General features: G+C 42.9%; 1 protein-coding gene across 2 annotated transcripts in view; it reads right to left on the bottom strand.

The window, feature by feature from the left end:
- Nucleotides 1–20,285, bottom strand: part of CNST (consortin, connexin sorting protein) — a 90,672-nt gene that overhangs the window by 59,497 nt on the left and 10,890 nt on the right. For both annotated transcript variants that reach the window (XM_054975674.1, XM_054975681.1), the window contains exon 3: nucleotides 150–542. In XM_054975674.1, the coding sequence (XP_054831649.1) occupies nucleotides 150–492 (343 nt within the window). In that variant the 5' untranslated portion in view covers nucleotides 493–542. The remainder of the gene's footprint in view (nucleotides 1–149; nucleotides 543–20,285) is intronic.

Genomic DNA, 20,285 nt, shown 5'->3' with positions numbered 1-20,285 from the left:
AATCCCAAAGCAAGGTATAGAAAGTGCCCTTTTGCTCATAATAGCGGTTTCCAAGTCAGAAAAGATGTGAAAGATCAATGCAGGAATTTTAAACAAAACTGTACTACCTACAAGCAAGCAAACTGTGTACGTTTAGGAAGCAGTTATACCTTTCTTGATGCAGCTTTTTGTTTTTCTTGAACTCTTGTTTTCAGGGAAGCAGATTTCTGGAATGAGCATTTCATCTGTACCGGAACTCCTAGTCAGTTGATCACTTAAGGCTTCTTGACAGTGGGATGCGCAGACACCACTGTCCTGCCCTTCATTATTATTGATGCTGTCCTGCTCCACTATTCCCATTACTTTATCCCTGCTTTTCAGGGCCTTGTGCTTGCTGCCATTCAGCTGGTTCTCATTTTCATCTGGTGAAGAAGCCAAGCATTGAGTGTTGGCATGAAGCAGGTCTTGCACGTTTACCTGCAGGTCATTTGTAGGAGATTCCCTGTCATCCATTAGAGCGTTCCTATTAATTTATATCCACTTCTTTAAAATGATTCTCAGCTCTAAAAAATAAAAGGAAGCAAAGGAATTACAATAAAAGAATCAAAATCCTACTTTAACCAGCCACACTCGATTAGGATACATGTGCAAAGGCCAACAAGACCTTAAATGTAGTGTATAAATAAAATATCCTAGTTAAAATGCCAGTAACATACTCTGCATTTCAGATTCCCTCTGAACCAGGGTCTGCAGGAGACCTTCATAGGATATGACACAAATCAGGATTAGCATTAACTTTACTTAGTACCAGTGCAATTAACAGCAAACAGTGATTAAGGCTAAAAAAAAGGGGAATTAATTATTGTAATGGAGAAAACCTGTATGCTTCTACTGGTCTGTTAATTTGTGCTCCTGAGCTATATCTGTCCTGTTCTGAATGTGTGCTTCTAGCCTATTGTATTTGTGCTTTTCTGTCTTTTCAGAAGGTACAAATATTTTTGTATCTGTGGATGAACACTGAGATTTACTGAAGTTTATGTCTGGCTTAAGTAGACAGGTTTGAAGGCCTTATTTGGCAGCACTGAACTGTAACAACAGAAGGAAGCTGGCTTGCTAACGTAAGTTACTTTAGCAATAAATGCTATCTGCAATGCCACTAAACTGGATCCAGTGATATTTTCTTATTTAAGTAGGCAGTGTTCCATTACCAACACACCTGTAAATTTGCACTGATAAGCTGCTGAACTTTTAAGGGTGTCTTTTTAAAAATAAATAAATGAACTCTGCACTAAGCTAAAATGTATTGTCAGACCACTATGACACTTTACTTTGAATAATTTTTATGCAAGAAAGAAACTGTATACAGTTTCAGAAGAAATTTACATTAGCACCAATTTTAGCTTCTTTTTATCAGGACATCAAAAGAGTCATATTTAGACAGAACATCTTTTGCAGACATGTTTTGGTGAAATCATCATCTCAGCCATAAAGCATATTCAGTAAAAACTACTTGAGAGTATTTAGTGTTCAAAGCAGAATGGAGTTTTTAAGAGCACATAATATTGTGTCACCCTGAACAAAAAGCCATAGGTTACAGCTAGATTATATCATTGTCCTACTGAAAAAAGAGAACTACTGAATAAAAATTAAAGTAATGAACAGAAAATGAATCGTAAATGTTCTCCACTCTTGAGGGGGGGTTGGGGAAGCAATTTTGACCTATTCCTCATTCTTGATGCAGCCCTGCATACCATAGCAAGGAACCCACATCCTCCAGAAGAGGCTTTTTAGGACACTGATGGCCTGAGCTAGCTCATTCTTGTCAGATCTGAGAAGCTAAGCAGGGTTGGCCTTGGTTAGTATTTGGATGGGAGAACAGGTTTGCTATGCAGAGGCAGGCAACAGCAAACCATCTCTGAATGTCTCTTGCCTTGAAAACTCTACAGGGGTGCCATAAGGCGGCTGCAACTTGAGGGCTCTTTCTACCACCAGAGGGCTGTTGGGGGAAAGAAGAGAAAATCCACTTCCACAAATTCTTTCTATATGTGGAATTTGTTAGAAATAACAATGTCTGGTGTACTGCAGCAGCAAGAAGGAAGAAGAGCCTACCACGCAGGGGGCAGCAAGGATCACTTAGTTAGGACAGTGAGAGCAGCACCTCTCTTGTTTCCTGGGGGTCATTTCCTTGTCTTGTCTCCTATTGGGCTAAACAGGGCAATATCCTGCTTCTTCTCCCTCCTGCCACACTTCTTCTCTCTCTCTGCAAGATGTAGTCAGATAGCTAGGATCTATCTCTCCCCTTTTTCCCTCAAGTATGTAACTTCCTCAAATAAAGCTTTTGCCTCTCTAACCAGCTCGGCGTTTAATTCCGCAGCTTTGTTTAACACTCGCTCTAACAGGGTAATGGGCCACAGAGGCAAATTAACGCAAGCTGAAGTTAAGAGAGAGCAATAAAACTTCTGCCTGTAGCCGCAGGCTAAAGCACAGAGGGCAGACAATAGAGGAAAGATGGCGGACTCCTGGGGAGCACAGCAGGGGTTCCAAGTCGACCGACTAGGCGACAACAACTACGATCTTTGGGCAGAAAGAATAAAAGCGTACCTCATACAATTGGACGTCTGGTCTGCAGTAACAGATGAAAAACCGACTGGAGATCCACAGAAGGAAGCCAAATGGGTCAAGCAGGACAATAAGGCAAGATCTATTATCATTAATGCTTTAAGTGATAAACAATTGATAAGAGTTATTCATGAGCCCACTTCTAGACAAATGTGGACGTCTCTTCTAGAAATAAACCGTCAAGAATCAATTAAAACTAAAATTTTGCTAATGAGGCAATTGTATCGGATTCAGATGAAGCCACAGCAACAGCTAAAAGATCATATTGCAAATTTCATGGAATTAACACAGAAATTAAGATCCCTTGGAAAGGAGATCCAGGATGAGGATCTAGCTATAATTTTGCTAACTAGCCTTCCTCAATCTTATACAAGCATAGTACATGTTTTGGAAATGAGAGAAAGTCTAAGCTTAAACTATGTACTTGCAAGACTGCAAGAGGAAAGTTTTAGCAAACTGGATCATATAAGTGAGCCAAGAGAGCTAGCTTTAAGAGCCAGTTCAAGAAGTGATTTCTCCTGCAGCATCTGCAGAAAGAAAGGACATTTAAAGGAAGACTGTTGGTTTCGTGATTCACAGAGAGTGAGCAAACCGCCACGAGGGACGGAAACAAAAGGCTTTAGGAATGCTAATGCAGCCATTAAGTCACCTAATGCTGATGGCCAAAGGAAAAACAGATCTGATAAAAATTGTTTAAATGTTGGTAAAACTGATCAAAGCATATGCAAATCGGCAATTGACAGTGCATGTACTAACCATCTTTGCAACAATGAGAAGTTTTTTAATGAGATGAATGAAAGCCACGATAAATTGTATACGGCAAATGGAGAGGCTTTAACAGCGCGGGGACAAGGGACCGTATCTGCATGTTGTGCGCTACCCAGTGGCCAAACTGGGTAGCGCAAACTAGAGAAGTGCAGATCACTGATTGTCTGTACGTACCTGAAGTTAAGACTAACCTATTGCCGGTATCTGTGATGGCGAAGAAAGGAATTGAAATTGTATTCAAAGGAGAGAAATGTTTTATTAGCAATGAAGGTGAATTAATTGCACAAGGCACATTAGAGGATGGCCTGTATATGCTGGATTGCTCTGAAGGCGCAGTGAATTTAATTGAAAAGTGCACTCACAAGAATTGTACTAGTCTTATCCATAGAAGGCTTGGACATGCTAATATGGATTATATATATCAGCTTGAAAGGCAGAATCTGACTAATGATTTGCAAATGAAAAAATGTCCTGATGCAGAGAAATGTGTTTGCTGTATTCAAGCCAAAGGCACAAGACCTTCTTTCACCAAACAGAGTGAGAAGCAGACGACAAGACCACTGGAGCTGATTCACAGTGATGTCTGTGGACCCATGGGAACAGTAACACCCAGTGGAAGTAAGTACTTTCTGACTTTTACTGATGATTTTTCAAGATTTACTGTGATTTACCTGCTCAAGGAAAAGAGCCAAGTACTGGAAAAATTCAAAGTGTACCTAGCAATGGTGCAGAACAGATTCCAGAGAAAACCAATGGCTATCCGCACAGACAATGGAGGCGAGTACGTGGGGAAGGAGATGACAAGCTTCCTAGCAGATGAAGGAATAGAGCATCACCTGATCGTGCCATATACCCCCGAACTCAACGGGATAGCGGAGAGGAAAAATCGTTCTCTCACAGAGATGTGCAGGAGCATGCTGCAAGAAGCACAGCTACCTCAAAAATATTGGGGAGAAGCTATCAACACTGCTGCCTATCAGCAGAACATGCTACCTACAAAGGGTGCAAGCAGCACACCATTTGAACTGTGGTACAACCGCAAGCCCAATGTAAGGCATCTGAGAGTGTTTGGATCAAAGGCCTACACTTATGATCCGAAGGAAAAGAGGTCTAAGATGGATCCCAGAACAGAAGGAGGCATATTTGTTGGATATGCACTGGGATGCAAGGGATATCGAATCCTCAACCCAGAGACAGACACGGTGAAGATCCGCCATGTGGTGTACATTGATGAAAAGGAGAAGGCAGGCAAGCCTGACACCAGAGAGTCTACACCAAAGGAAGCTGATGCAGCACAGCAGCCAGAGATTGTGCAACTCTGGGACCTGACTAGGAAGCTGATGCAGCACAGCAGCCAGAGATTGTGCAACTCTGGGACCTGACTGAGACGCAAGAGACACCTGCAGAGCCCACAGAAAGAGAAGGGGAAGCAGAGCCAAGTGTCAGACGCTCAGACAGAATAAACAAAGGAGTTCCACCACTGAAATTCTCTTACCTGGCAAAAACAGAAGCTGTACCAGAACCTTCTAGCTGGGAAGACATAGAAGGAATGCCAGCAAGAGAAGCAGAGAAATGGAGAAAAGCTGCAAAAGAAGAAATTGACTCTCTGATCCAGAACAAGACATGGATTCTCACAGAACTACCACCTGGAAAAAGGACAGTAGGATGAAAATGGATTTTCAAAACCAAACTTGATGCAGATGGAGAAGTACAAAAGTACAAAGCAAGACTAGTTGCCAAGGGATATTCCCAGAAGTATGGAGAAGACTATGATGAAACCTTCGCACCAGTAGTGAAACACACTTCAGTAAGAACACTACTGAGCATAGCAGCCGCAAGGAAGATGCATGTGGAGCATCTGGATGTGAAAACTGCTTTTCTTCATGGAGAGCTGGAAGAAGACGTGTATATGACACAGCCTCCTGTATTTGAACAGTCCAAAGACAGAGGACTTGTATGGAAACTGCAGAAGAGCATTTATGGACTAAAACAGGCTGCAAGAGCCTGGAACCAGAAACTGAACCAAATGCTCATCAAAGAAGGATTCAAGCAAGGTGGGGCAGAACGCTGCCTGTACTCAAGAAAGAAAGACAACAAATGGACTTTTATTCTGATTTATGTAGATGATATTCTTCTTTGTTATGAAGATCAACAAGATTGTGATGAAATAATTCAGCACCTGAACCAAGAGGTTGAAGTAAAGCGTCTTGGAAATGTCAGCTTTTACCTTGGAGTTCAAATAGAGCGAGAGGAAGATGGAAGCTATCTTCTCAATCAAAAACAAAAGATCATGGATTTCCTAGACTACATGGATATGAAAGATGGAAAACCAACATGTACTCCAATGGAAACAGATTTCCTGAAACAAAATGGAAACAATGAACCTCTGAGAAACATCAAAGTATACAGAGAAGCAATTGGAAAACTGCTCTATATAAGTACAGTGACCAGACCTGACATAGCAGCAGCAGTTGGAATACTGTGCAGGAAAAGTGCATCACCAAGTGTGAATGACTGGCAAGCAGTCAAAAGACTGGCAAGATACCTGAGAGGTACTGCACAACTGAAGCTCAAGCTACCAGCAAGCGACAATCCCAGACTAGTGGGATTCATGGATGCTGACTGGGCAGAAGACATCACAGACAGAAAGTCTACCAGTGGACGAGTATTCTTTTATGGTGGAGGAGCAATCAGTTGGACAAGCAGAAAGCAAGACCTAGTAGCGGCATCAACTACAGAAGCTGAATACATATCAGCAGCAGAAGCATGCCAAGAACTCAAGTGGACTCTACAACTATTAGAAGACTTTGGGATAAATGAACCCAAACCTATACAACTCTTTGAAGATAATCAATCTTGCATAAAGCTTGCAAATACAGAAAGAACTGGATCAAGAACCAAGCACATTGACATAAAGAATCACATTGTGAGAAATATGCAAGAAGAAGGGCTTGTTGAGCTACAGTACTGCCCTACAGAAGAAATGATAGCAGACATCCTCACCAAGCCACTTGCCAAAGAGAAATTTCAAAGTCTACGTGAAAGACTGAACTTTGTGGATTTTGTACACTAGACATTGAGAAGGGGTGTTAGAAATAACAATGTCTGGTGTACTGCAGCAGCAAGAAGGAAGAAGAGCCTACCACGCAGGGGGCAGCAAGGATCACTTAGTTAGGACAGTGAGAGCAGCACCTCTCTTGTTTCCTGGAGGTCATTTCCTTGTCTTGTCTCCTATTGGGCTAAACAGGGCAATATCCTGCTTCTTCTCTCTCCTGCCACACTTCTTCTCTCTCTCTGCAAGATGTAGTCAGATAGCTAGGATCTATCTCTCCCCTTTTTCCCTCAAGTATGTAACTTCCTCAAATAAAGCTTTTGCCTCTCTAACCAGCTCGGCGTTTAATTCCGCAGCGTTGTTTAACACTCGCTCTAACAGAATTAAGGATCCAACCCATCATACTGAGGGATGTTGTCCATCTGACAGAAGACCTGAGAATCTATAATTGAGAAAGCAATTAAATTTCTTAATTAAATACTAGTCAGATAATTGTTCTATACAGCACAGACTCAGTTACTCTCCAGGCACCCTTTACCAGTCATTCTACTATTTGTGATATTTAAATATTTCCTTCGATTGCAAAATCTTCAAAGTGGTTAACAAGAAATTACCCACAATAAACTTAGGAAGCCATTTATTTATTTGCTTCAATTTATATTCTGCCCTCCCTACACCAGCAGGCTCAGGGCCGATTACACAGTATAATGTAAACCATAGTGTTATAAGTTAACATAGTTCAGCCATCGTGTGTTCCAGAGCTCCTGGTTAGCATAGAACTGTTTATATAGAACTGGTTGTCTCATTTATCTTAAGGTTACCCCAGAATAAGTGTCCCTTGATGACGACAAGTTCAAACATTTTATGGAATTGGTTCAGCCCAAGCTAGCCATCTCTGTATTGTTGAAGGCTTTCACGGACGGAGAACGATGGTTGTTGTGGGTTTTCCGGGCTGTATTGCCGTGGTCTTGGCATTGTAGTTCCTGACGTTTCGCCAGCAGCTGTGGCTGGCATCTTCAGAGGTGTAGCACCAAAAGACAGAGATCTCTCAGTGTCACAGTGTGGAAAAGGTGTTGGCAGGTCATTTATATCTACTCAGGAGGGGTGGGATTGAGCTGAGTCATCCTGTAAGAGTTTCCCAGGGTGTGGAATGCTAATGGCGGGAGGCTTCACTGTATCCTGAGGAGGTTCTTTTGCATATGGATTGGTGCTTGATGTGCTAATCTTCTCCGCAGGGCTATTGTCGGGTGTGGAGTGTTTTGTTAGCCTGGTGTTTTTCAGAACTGGAAACCATGCTCTGTTCATTCTTAAGGTTTCTTCTTTCCTGTTGAAGTTTTGCTTATGCTTGTGAATTTCAATGGCTTCCCTGTGCAGTCTGACAAAGTAGTTGAAAGTGTTGTCCAGTATTTTGGTGTCCTGGAATAAGATACTGTGCCCTGTTTGTGTTAGACTATGTTCAGCCACTGCTGATTTTTCAGGTTGTCCAAGTCTGCAGTGTCTTTCATGTTATTTTATTCTTGTCTGGATGCTACGCTTTGTGGTCCCGATGTACACTTGTCCACAGCTGCAGGGTATACGGTATACTCCTGCAGAGGTGAAGGGGTCTCTACTGTCTTTTGCTGATCGTAGCATCTGTTGTATTTTTCGGGTGGGTCTGAATACTGCTTGAAGGTTATGCTTTTTCATAAGCTTTCCCATCTGATCAGTAATTCCTTTGATATATGGCAAAAACACTTTTCCTGTAGGAGACTGTTTTTCCTTGGTTGTTTGATTCATCCTGGGTTTGATTGCTCTTCGGATTTCATTTCTGGAGTAGCCATTTGCCTGAAGCGCGTGGTTTAGATGATTAATTTCCTCATTGAGAAAGTGCGGCTCACATATCCGTCTTGCACGATCCACTAATGTTTTCATTATGCCTCTTTTCTGTCGGGGGTGGTGATTGGAGTTTTTGTGTAAGTACCGATCAGTGTGAGTTGGTTTCCTGTAGACCTTGTGACCTAACTGAAAGTTTGCTTTGCGGATGACCAAGGTATCCAGGAATGGGAGTTTTCCCTCGATTTCTTTCTCCATTGTGAATTGTATGTTCAGGTGGATGTTGTTGAGATGATTCAAAAACCCCATCAATTCTTCCTCCCCATGGCTCCAAATGATAAATGTATCATCCACAAACTGAAACCATACACTAGGTTTGTGGGGTGCTGATTCTAGAGCTGTTTTTTCAAAATGTTCCATGTAGAAGTTTGCTATAACTGGGCTGAGAGGGCTCCCCATGGCCACCCCATCCATCTGTTCATAGAATTCGTTATCCCATTGGAAGTAACTGGTTGTCAGACAATGATGGAATAAGGCTGTTACATCCTCTGGGAAAATCTGATTAATAAGTGCAATAGTGTCTTTTACTGGAACCTTGGTAAACAGGGATACATCAAAACTGATAAGTATGTCTTGTGGATTGAGTTTCAGAGAACTGATTTTGTTGATGAAATCTGCTGAATCTTTGATGTAAAACGAGGTTTTCCTGATGTGGTCCTGCAGGAGATCGGCCAGATGTCTAGCTAATTCATATGTTGGTGAACCAATGGCACTCACAATGGGTCGGAGTGGGACTGAATCCTTATGTATTTTAGGGAGTCCATATACTCTAGGTGGCTGTGCTTCTGTCTTGCATAGTTTTCTGTGTGTGTCGGGATGTAGTGAGGAATTCTTGATCAGCGCATTTGTTAGCCTGGTGATTTTGCAGGTGGGATCTCGTTTTAGTTTTTTGTAGGTGGAGGGGTCCAGGAGTCCCTTAATCTTCTTTTTGTATTCCTCTGTTTTCATGATCACTGTAGCATTGCCTTTATCAGCTGGTAGAATGATGACGTCTGGATCTGCATTGAGGGTCTTGATGGCATTTCTCTCCTTGCGTATTATATTGCTGGTGGGAAGCTTTGCCTTTCGTAGAATCCTGGCTGTCTCTCCTCTTATTTCCTCAGCTTCCTCATCAGGTAGATGACGAATGGCAGCTTCTACATTTGCAATGATGTCTTCCACAGGAATTCTGGTGGGGGTGACTGCAAAGTTTCCTCCCTTTGCCAAGATGGAGGTTTCTTCTGGTGAGAGTTGACGGTCTGTCAGATTTATGACAATGCGTGCATTGTCGAGCATTGGGCTTGTCTGTCTTTTTTCCTGTAGTTTGTTAAACTTCTGCTTCTGTCTGGATGTGTGGTTGGTAAAAACTTGTTCCATCTTCCTGTAGGTGAGGTTATTGACCTTGTCCCAATCTTGACTTCTCATTTTATGGCTGGTGTTGATATGCAGGCAAAATAGCTCCTTGTCTGTGGCAGCAAGTTCTCTGCGGGTAGTGTGGATTCTCTCACGTAAGAGGGCCTGTTCTAGACGGTCATAAATGTGGTTCGCAAGAGGCATAATGAAAACATTAGTGGATCGTGCAAGACGGATATGTGAGCCGTACTTTCTCAATGAGGAAATTAATCATCTAAACCACGCACTTCAGGCAAATGGCTACTCCAGAAATGAAATCCGAAGAGCAATCAAACCCAGGATGAATCAAACAACCAAGGAAAAACAGTCTCCTACAGGAAAAGTGTTTTTGCCATATATCAAAGGAATTACTGATCAGATGGGAAAGCTTATGAAAAAGCATAACCTTCAAGCAGTATTCAGACCCACCCGAAAAATACAACAGATGCTACAATCAGCAAAAGACAGTAGAGACCCCCGCACCTCTGCAGGAGTATACCGTATACCCTGCAGCTGTGGACAAGTTTACATCGGGACCACAAAGCGTAGCATCCAGACAAGAATAAAATAACATGAAAGACACTGCAGACTTGGACAACCTGAAAAATCAGCAGTGGCTGAACATAGTCTAACACAAACAGGGCACAGTATCTTATTCCAGGACACCAAAATACTGGACAACACTTTCAACTACTTTGTCAGACTGCACAGGGAAGCCATTGAAATTCACAAGCACAAGCAAAACTTCAACAGGAAAGAAGAAACCTTAAGAATGAACAGAGCATGGTTTCCAGTTCTGAAAAACACCAGGCTAACAAAACACTCCACACCCGACAATAGCCCTGCGGAGAAGATTAGCACATCAAGCACCAATCCATATGCAAAAGAACCTCCTCAGGATACAGTGAAGCCTCCCGCCATTAGCATTCCACACCCTGGGAAACTCTTACAGGATGACTCAGCTCAACCCCACCCCTCCTGAGTAGATATAAATGACCTGCCAACACCTTTTCCACACTGTGACACTGAGAGATCTCTGTCTTTTGGTGCTACACCTCTGAAGATGCCAGCCACAGCTGCTGGCGAAACGTCAGGAACTACAATGCCAAGACCACGGCAATACAGCCCGGAAAACCCACAACAACCAACTAGCCATCTCTATCCTGAGGAATATCCTCATTCATTTGGAGGTATAAAGGCTACAAGAACTGTGTATACATGCCTGATATAATACTGAGATCTCTATAAGCAAACCCTAAGCATCAGTTATGTCACAATCCCTATTATCACAGGCAAGCACAAATGCATATGTACAAACCTTAATCACTGAAATTCCCCTTCAGAAGTTGGAAAAAATGAACTATCAAAATATCAAGTTGAGAAATATAAGGGCCTTAATAACGGAAGCTTGAACAGAATGATGGCATAAGAAGAATGTGGGTTGTAGAAGAAACATGTTCACCACCTATTAAAATTTCATAAAACTCTTGATTCCCTCACCCCGGAAAACTGGGGGTGGGGAATCTACCTTCTCCTCCCCTTCAGTTAGCTTCAGTTTAAGAAGAATGAACCACAATTGAGAAGAAATTCCTCCTATATAAAACTACCATTTCAATACAAAAATTGAGCAAACAGTTCAATAGGACCATGCTGCATCATGACTACTAATTATGTTTGCTTTTTAACTTTAAAAAATGTTTTTATTGGATTTCTATTCCACCATCCCCGCAGGTGCGCTCAGGGTGGATCACATCATTTAAAAACACAGTTTTCTTTTTGCTTGGCATTACTTGCTTTTTCAAACTAACATTCTATACATAGGGATGCACAATGTAAAAGTGTAAACTCAACACACAGTTTATAATAACTATTTCACTAGATCAACATGCAAATTGATGTGAAACATTGAGATCTCAACAGATACCTATAATAAGTTTGGAGGGCAGGTTAGTATATCCCTATTAAAGAGAGACTGTATATGTCTAGGTGCGGTGGTTGTGTTGAAGACATAGTCCATTACTTATTATGGCCATTTCCACAAGGGTTACCTTGCCCCGAGTTCCCTGTTGAGAAGCATATTTTTCCCGTTTTCCAACCACATGGTGAATTCATGTACCCCCTAGGGTTTTCACAGCTGTGAAGTTTTGCAAAAGATCACATTATAGAAGGCTTGTACAGATAAGCTAATTTTTACTTTAGATTAATTGATAGTTAATGTGGATGAGTTCTTGACATTTCTCCAACTGAGATCTAAATATGATTTGCCAGCTTCTGCTGAATGGCAATATTTACAGTTGCAACATTTGTTGGTGTCAAAGTATGGTATAGTCCAGCATACTTGAGTGCTTTAGAATCTCTCCCACTTTTGGTGACTCTTACAGAATCAATACAGAAAACTAAACCTACAATACTTGTACATAATTATTTGAGGTCAGTTAATAAATATGATACACAGAGCCTTAGAGATGAATGGAATAACAAATAAAGATCTGGAGCATTCAATTTTGCTAAAGCAACATCATACTTGTTGCTACCATGGATCTTAAATTGCGACTTATTCAGCAAAAAATTATGTTTAAGTTATATTGGACACCATAACGTCTTTTTAAAAAAGGCTTACGAATAGTGTCTGTTGGTGGTGTAATTCAAAAGATGCATCTCTGAAGCATATACTCTGGACATGTTTAGTTATTCAACCCTTTTGGGAGGAAGTTATTAGTCATATTAATTGTGTTAGAAAGCTCCCTTATTACTGAGGATGTTAATTTACAGTTAAAGTACTTGCCTGTGTCTTGGAATCTAACCGATGGTCAACGGAAGTGGCCCCTCTGTGCCCTTACAGTTGCTAAAAGACTTATACTTCAACATTTGAATGTATCACATATAGAATGTAACTGCATATGGATTTGGAAATCTTTTATAGATACCTATGTACAGATTTGCTAATAGTGTTTTTGTAGCCAATACTGTTTTCTTTTTTCCTGTTTGCTTTTTATTTTTTTTTCTATTTTGCACTAATAAAATAAAAAACAATTAAAAATGTAAAGCCTGGATGGCTGTCATATGGATGGAAAAAAATTCAGATTTTACCACACTCATGGCAGCCATTTTTCTACAGTGGCCATTTCCTCCCCCATCATCAAGGTCTGTCTTTGTTTTAATTAGCAACTGAACATCATATCAATATATTATGTGCATACCAGTTATCTGAATTACCAGCTTTCATTGAAATAAAGTCAGTGCTTAGTTCCTTTTAGTGCACAGATATAAGGAAGAAGGCATATCTCCACCACCAAATGTGCGAGGGACTGACTTAAAAAAAAAAATCGAAGCTGAGAATCCAGATAACGTAGATTATTTTATAACACACAGTTTTAACATTATATTGATATAACAATATTCATTTGCAGATTTTAAAAAATCTGCAAATGTAAAAGCCCCAGTGACCTGAGAGAAGGGGGATGACTGCTGCTGGGGGATTGAGCATGTGGAAGCCAATTCTGCTGTATTGGTCATATGGAAGTCCAATTCCGCTGTGCTGGCAGTTGCACCCCTAACAGGGAAAAGACAGGGGAACTGCTCCTATGTAGAAACCACCTGTAATGCCCCTCTATGATTTCCCAAGAGGGACATTTTTGTTTTTTTGTATCTCTTAATGTACTGACTGGTCATGACAGGATCTAACTGTTTATGTGCTATCTGATAAAGATTATATCATGTCAGGTTGCACTGTTTGCAATTGCATCAAAAACGCAAGCAAGGTATGCAGAGAAATAGAAGTTTAAAAAGCAGTTTTTATTTTAATATAAGCAAAGTGTTTGACCAATAAGGATAAATGTGCATGATTCTTATATTTTATTAAAAAACTGAACTTGTTTGTATAGGAAATTCTTGATTTTTATCAATGATTTTAACCTGTTCTGCAATGGTCTTTGGCTTTAGCAATAATATAGCAAATATCACAAGCTACTCTCACATGGAGGCATGTGCAAATACACAATGCCTTTCACAAATACATTCATACCTTTCACACATACTAATGCTGTTGCCTTCTCTTACTGCAGGCTCAAATCCTGCATTACTTTTGATATAGTTGCCACACGGTGATTTCACCACACCATATATGCAAACTATTTGATTTAAACATGTTCTTGTGTGGTAAGAGATTAGTCTCATTTTCAGTTTTTTGATTTTGTGGTAAACAGTCATCACAACAATAAAAATATTCATTATGCAAACAGATGCAAAAAATATCTTGTAAAATAAGAATCAAATATGCCTGTACAGAGCTCAAAGAGCTAACGGAAAGAAAGACAGCAGCAAAAAGGCTGGAACGTATAAATATAAACTTTTGATCTCATTTTGATGCAATACACACTATTTTTCTCTCCTTATCTTGATGGAAGTGGGGAAGAATTGATGGCAAAAAAGCCATTGCTGTACCACCACCACTCATGTGAAGAAGTAAAGCTAGGTGCTTAATTCTTTTACAACTTCAACAGCAATGAGCCCAAAAATAGTGCAAATGGCTGAAGGATCTCAGTGCACTAAAAGGGGCTCAGGAACATATACTACAATTACAGTGCAATCCTGGGGGGTGGGGGAAGTGCTTAGGAAGCAGACTAAGGGGTACACCACCGTAACGCGGAGTTACATGGGCGTAACCCCCCCTCACAGTGGCCAGGTGAGGTGCACCCCTGCTGCAGCCTGGTGGTGGTCAGTACAGGTGGTTGGATGGAGGCGCGAGTAAGGTATACTTCCCCGTGCCGATGCTGGCAGCAGGGAGTGGGGTGGGGGCAGGCAGCAACTTAATCAGCTCCCAAAGCTGCTCCAGGCCTGGGCATGCCCATTGCAGTGACAGGAAGTTATGTCGCGAAAAACAGTGACATAGCTCATTGGCACCCATTGTACGGGGAAAACGCGCTCACCATCCCAACACCTGGCCCCGCCCAAGCAGCTTGGCAGAACACAGGATGACGACTACCACCAGGACCTATCTGCGTGCATCCTTGTGGTGGTGGAGCCCCCCCACATGCCCAATCAACTCACCAGGCACTCTATATAATTTCCAGGCGGGGTGTCCAGGAACCCAGGTAAGTTGGGGGCTGGCTGGAGGGTCTGCCCGGCAGCTGCCTGTCACAGAGACTTATAGCTGCATGGACTTAGAGCGCAAGGCAGGAGAGGTTGCTCACGGTGGTGGGGAACGAGTGCACTTGAGGGACTTTGAGGACTAAACGAGTACTTTGCACTCACTCAAGGGAAGAAGCGCCTAGTCCAGAATGTCATACTAACAAACTCCACCCAAGTTTCCTTGCAGGTTATCTGACACCTGAATCCAGGCTTGTGAAGGGGAGAGGGTGCTCTGACAGGTAAGGAGGAGCTGGGACAGTGGTGCCTGGCTCTCTTGTTAGCACTGGCTGCCCCCTCACACCCTCCTGAACACCAGCCTCTGCAGGGGAGGCTCACCGGTGGGAGGGGCAGTGGCTGCCCCTGCCAGTCATGAAGGCAGTTGCCCTGGGAACCGCCCTCAACACAGCCATTTGTGGGGGGCCTCCAGCTTTCCATTTGGGGGCTCTGTTCAGACCTTCTCAGCTGGGCACCCCCCCCCCCCAGCAGAGGAGGAAGTGCCGCCACAGGTCAGGGTGACTGGGTTTTTGTAACTCCCTGTTGGTGGGGGTGCTCAGACCCTTGACTGTTTCCCTCACAGGGCTAGACCATCTTGATGCAGATGAGGAGTGATTTCTGGCTGGAGGGGCATGCATCATCTGTCTGCTGGCTGCACCTGTGACAATGGAGCTGCCACCGCCACTCCTCCCCATGGACACCCCTCCAGAATGTAGCAGACTGGGCTGGGACTTGCACAGCACCGGGTCCCTTGCCACACATGCGTCTGTTTCCCTTTCAGGCAGGTCATGGCCTGTCAGGAAGGCCAAGGAGCATGGCTGTTCCAGCCCCCCATGATCCTTCTTAACTGCCATTCAAGTCCAGTCCAGGGAGTGGTTCTCCAGGTAGCCTGCAGCTCAGCCTCACTCCTGTGAAGGCAGAATGAGGAATAGATTCCCTGGCTCTGACTGTTGTGCAGACTGGCTTTGCTTCCCGCCTGGCTTGTCAGCATTGGAAAGATGCGTGTCCAGACACCCTCTTCCCTTTTCATAGTTGTTTTGAACATCAACCCCCCTCTGGTCTGTTTGCTTGCCTTTGGATGTCAGTGGGCCCCCTCCACTTACCTGAAGGGCTACCATTCTACACTTTGAAGCGAATGGTCTCCGACTCTGTGCTGGGACCGGTAGGATATCTCCAACGAGGCTCTACGTGGCTCCGTGCCTTTGCATGGCTCTGCAGGCCAAAAGAGCAGGTGTCCAGTTGCACCTTGGAGACTCCGACCCTGGCCAGCTTTCCTCCCCTTAGACTCACAGCGTGCAGGAGGGTGGGACTTGGAGTGTAGCCTGTGTGTGTCTGGTGGGGGTGGTGGTGGTGCCACGGAGGACTCCCATTCTCCAACAGCTCTCTTGGCATTTAATAAGCCAGGAAGGGGGCTTCTGCATGTGGGGAGCAAGGTTGTTGCTGGGAGGGGGAGATGGAGTGATGTCCTGAGATCTCGGGGGCTCTTCCCCTGTGAGGCCATACATCTCTCTCATTTGCGCTTTGTAGAGCCAGAAATGGACTCCGGGGATCTTGTGCTGAACAGTGGGATGGTGGCCCCCAGGGCAGGTTCTTTGGTCCCACAGGCCATCATTCTATTCTGGGGAACATCATCCCGGGACTGGAGCATGGCTTGTGAGGTCCACCCTGCATTCTGCTGACACCTTTTCGATGAGGTGATGTGTAATGGAGCTGCAGCAAGTTGATGGGCATTGGCTGCTCCCATCACATCCAATGGTCCTTCCAGTCTCCCCGACAGTCTCCATTGGGTAGCACTGTCAGTTGCTGCGGCACCCGTTCCTGCTCACCTCTACATAGCTGCCTCTCCTTGACCATGGGAGGCTGATCCTGTGTGCTGGGTCCCATTTTTCAGGGAGGGGGAACCTGTTTCTCGTGGCAGCGGGGGGGGGATTTGCAAGCGAGTGGAGCTGCAGTCACCAGCCTGGCCCTCATCAGAAATGGAGCAGAAATGGAGGTTGGATGGGCAAGAGGGTGGGTTCCTGCACCTTCAATGTTACTTCTGCTCCCCCCCACCTGGACAGGGATCCCTGCTCCTTGATGGGGGGAGCGTCACTGGGCAGTGGAAATCACAGCCTGTCCACTGGCTGTGCTGCTGCTCGCCTCTTGCGCACCTGTCAGGTGAGTGGTGTGACCGCCGGCTGCTGCTGGCGGGGTTGTCAGGGGAACAGTGGGTGAGTGCTCTTCGCAGCGGCTGCGTCTCCCCTTGCTGAGCTCATGAGCCAGCGTGGATCTCCAACAAAAATCCACAGGGAGTGGCAGAGCAGTGCTACTTTCACATTAACATGCGGGTACAGGCACCAGGCCAGACCTTAGGATTGGGCTGCCTGTGTATGTTTCTCTATCAACATTTCAGTTCTCCCAAACGATCATCTCAAAATCCATTATCCTCCTATTTACTAAAGTTCTTGGGAACACACAATAAACTGAAACAATTTAGTCACCCAGCTGAGTCATCTAATCAAATAGTATTATTTCATAGAATACTAGTGGTCATCAACTGTCATGAAGGTCCACGCCTTGCAGGAAGTATTCTTGAGAAGTGAGCAATGTAGTTAATGAAGATGGCACTTTGAAGTGTAATAGGATAATTATATACTCTGTCCAGGGAGGTAACATTCACTGGAATGTGATCACCCCAACAGGATCAGGACTACATTTTAGATCAGTGAGCTGGGGAAAGCATATAACTCTAGAAGGCATGCCAAGCCATTAGGTTGTCTATGAAGTTTAACATATACACTGAACTCAAACAGCCGTACTAAGGGCTCAGAAAGCCTCTTTCTCTCTCAAGAGGATAGCCAAGATATAAAACACATCTTGTCCAAGTACTTTATTTCTTTTAAAATGTAAGATTCAAAGTGAGATAGCAGATATTTGATAAAACAGAAAATGTCTAAACAGAAAAATGTTTGGTTCCTGCGATTTCTCTTCAAAATCTGAGAATCTCAGTTAAAAAAACTATGCCCACAATATTGCAGATTCAAATGGGAATATGTAATGCAAGAAGAGAAAAAAGTGACAACTGCAATTTGTCTATTTGTAAAAATAATGGCCCACAGATGGGAAATGCTAAATGTATATTCCAGTTCCAAAAAACAAGATGTCAAAGATTACAGCAAGTACTGGGTCATCACATTAATTTACCATGCAAGCAACATGATGCTCAAAATTTTACAACGAAGACACTTACCATATATGAAACAAAAAAAGGTGTGAAAGCTGGATTCAGAAAAGGAAGAGGCGCTAGAGATCATTACTGGCAGAAAATACTGAAGACTTGAAATGACTACTGATGAATGTTAAAGGGGAAAGTGCCAAAGGAGGATTACAGTTGAACATCAAGAAGACAGAAATAATGACTACTGAAGAATCATGCCATTTTAAGGTTAACAATGAAGACATTTTTAAAGATTTTCTATTCCTCGGTTCAGTCGTCAACCAAAGGGGAAGCTACAATCAAGAAATCAGGAGACTTAGACTTGGAAGAGCAACCATGAAGGAACTAGATAGGATCCTTAAGGAGAGAGGTGTCTTTTTGTGGATCAAGATAACCCACACTATGTACTCTCCATTACTATGTATGGATGGAAAAGTTAGACAGTGAAGGAAGCCGACAGGCAGAAAATCAATTCATTTGAAATGTGGTGTTGGAGAAGTTTTATGGATACCACAGATGGCCAAAAAGACAAATGAGTGGGTTCTAGATCCAATCAAGTTTGAATTTTCCCTAGAAGCTAAAATGACAAAACAGAGGCTATTGTACATGACACATCATGAGAAGTCAAGACTCACTGGAAAAGACAATAATGCTAGGAAAAGTGGAAGGCAGCAGGAACCTTTTCCTGCTGGCCCACAGATGGGAAATGCTAAATGTATATTCCAGTTCCAAAAAACAAGATGTCAAAGATTACAGCAAGTACTGGGCCATCACATTAATTTACCATGCAAGCAACATGATGCTCAAAATTTTACAATGAAGACACTTACCAACGAAGAACCCAAAATGAGATGGCTGGAATCAACAAAGGAAACTATGGCTTCTAGTTTGCAAAGACCTGAGCAAGGCAGTTAATGATAGGCTGTTTTGAAGGTCATTAGTTCATAAGGTTGCCATACGTTGAAAGCAACTTGATCACACATAATAACATTTTATAATTTTACTTTCTATATTAAGTGAATTACTGTCTCAAATTCAAAATTCTGTAATTCAGGTCACTCATTACCTGCTTCAAATCGGTATTCGATGCTTCTTGTAATCATTTAAGATAATTATTTCAGCTAACTGGAAAGAGAACCCTTAGAACTACAAGTAGAATTTGTCTTCCCCCCAACTGCTGCCCCTGTGTAGTGTTGTCAACTTCAGCTTGGAAAATCCCTGGAGATTTTGGGATGGAGCCTGGGGACTGTGGTGTATGGGGACAGGAGAGACCTCAGCAAAGTGTAATGCCATGGAGTCAACCCTCCAAAGCAGGCATTCTTATCTAGGGGTTCTTTGTAGTCTGGAAATCTGCTGTAATTCTGGGAGATGTCCTGGCCCCACCTGGAGCTTGGCAACTTACAGCCTCCTGAAAAGTAGTTCCCTTGAGATTGACATGGGGGCTGCTGCAGGTGGGGAAGGGAAATTGGTGACAATTGTAGCCCCTCCCCCATGTATAAGTTGAAGTGCCTTCCATTCCCAAAATGAAGCTGACCCAAAATGAAGAGCCAACAGGGAGAATTCAAAAAGTCAATTAGCTGCTCTTCTGGAGTCAAAGGAGGTCAGAGTAAACTGAACTGTTTTTCTAGTTCTGGCACTCTAATTCCAAAGAGATAGCATTTCACAGTTGTGAAATATAATCACCATCTTTTGAAAGCATGAGAAGATTCCTCTCTTGAAAAGTAAAGCAGTTAATTCAAGTAAAAGCTCTTCTCAAAGACTCAGAAATATGCAGATGCACATTTTGTAAAAGGTACAGATTATCCAGAGTACCCTTCTCCTCCCACAAACTGAAAACCTGGTATTTAACAAAATGCCAAGCCAAAGAAAAGGCCTTCATATAATTAGGAAAATTGTCCCACAAGCCCCAACATTTAGCACTTACATAAATTACCCATCTGAGATGTACTTTGAAAACATTAAGCATCACAACATCCATGAGAAGCAAGCAAAAGCTTTCCAATCCTTTTCCACAATGGAGGAAAATGAAGCAGAAATACTTAAATGACTGCCTTGAAAAAAGATAATCATGTAGGACTGCACTTAAACAAGTGAACATCTGTGGCTAAGATGATGGAACACCTCTCTTTCTGTCAAGAAACAGGAGTTTAATTTTCCTGAAGGTGCACCCTCCGATACTGAAGCAAAAAGACTTCTATTAATTTACTGACTGAACCTGTTACTTCAGAGTGAAGAATGCGGCAAACTGCCCATTTTGTTCAGTGCTGTGCATAGAATACAACATTACTCCATCACAGAAGACAA

The sequence above is a fragment of the Eublepharis macularius genome, chromosome 1 (genome assembly GCF_028583425.1).
Source record: "Eublepharis macularius isolate TG4126 chromosome 1, MPM_Emac_v1.0, whole genome shotgun sequence".
Classification (NCBI taxonomy): domain Eukaryota; kingdom Metazoa; phylum Chordata; class Lepidosauria; order Squamata; family Eublepharidae; genus Eublepharis; species Eublepharis macularius.
This window is presented reverse-complemented; position numbering and strand designations above follow the sequence as displayed.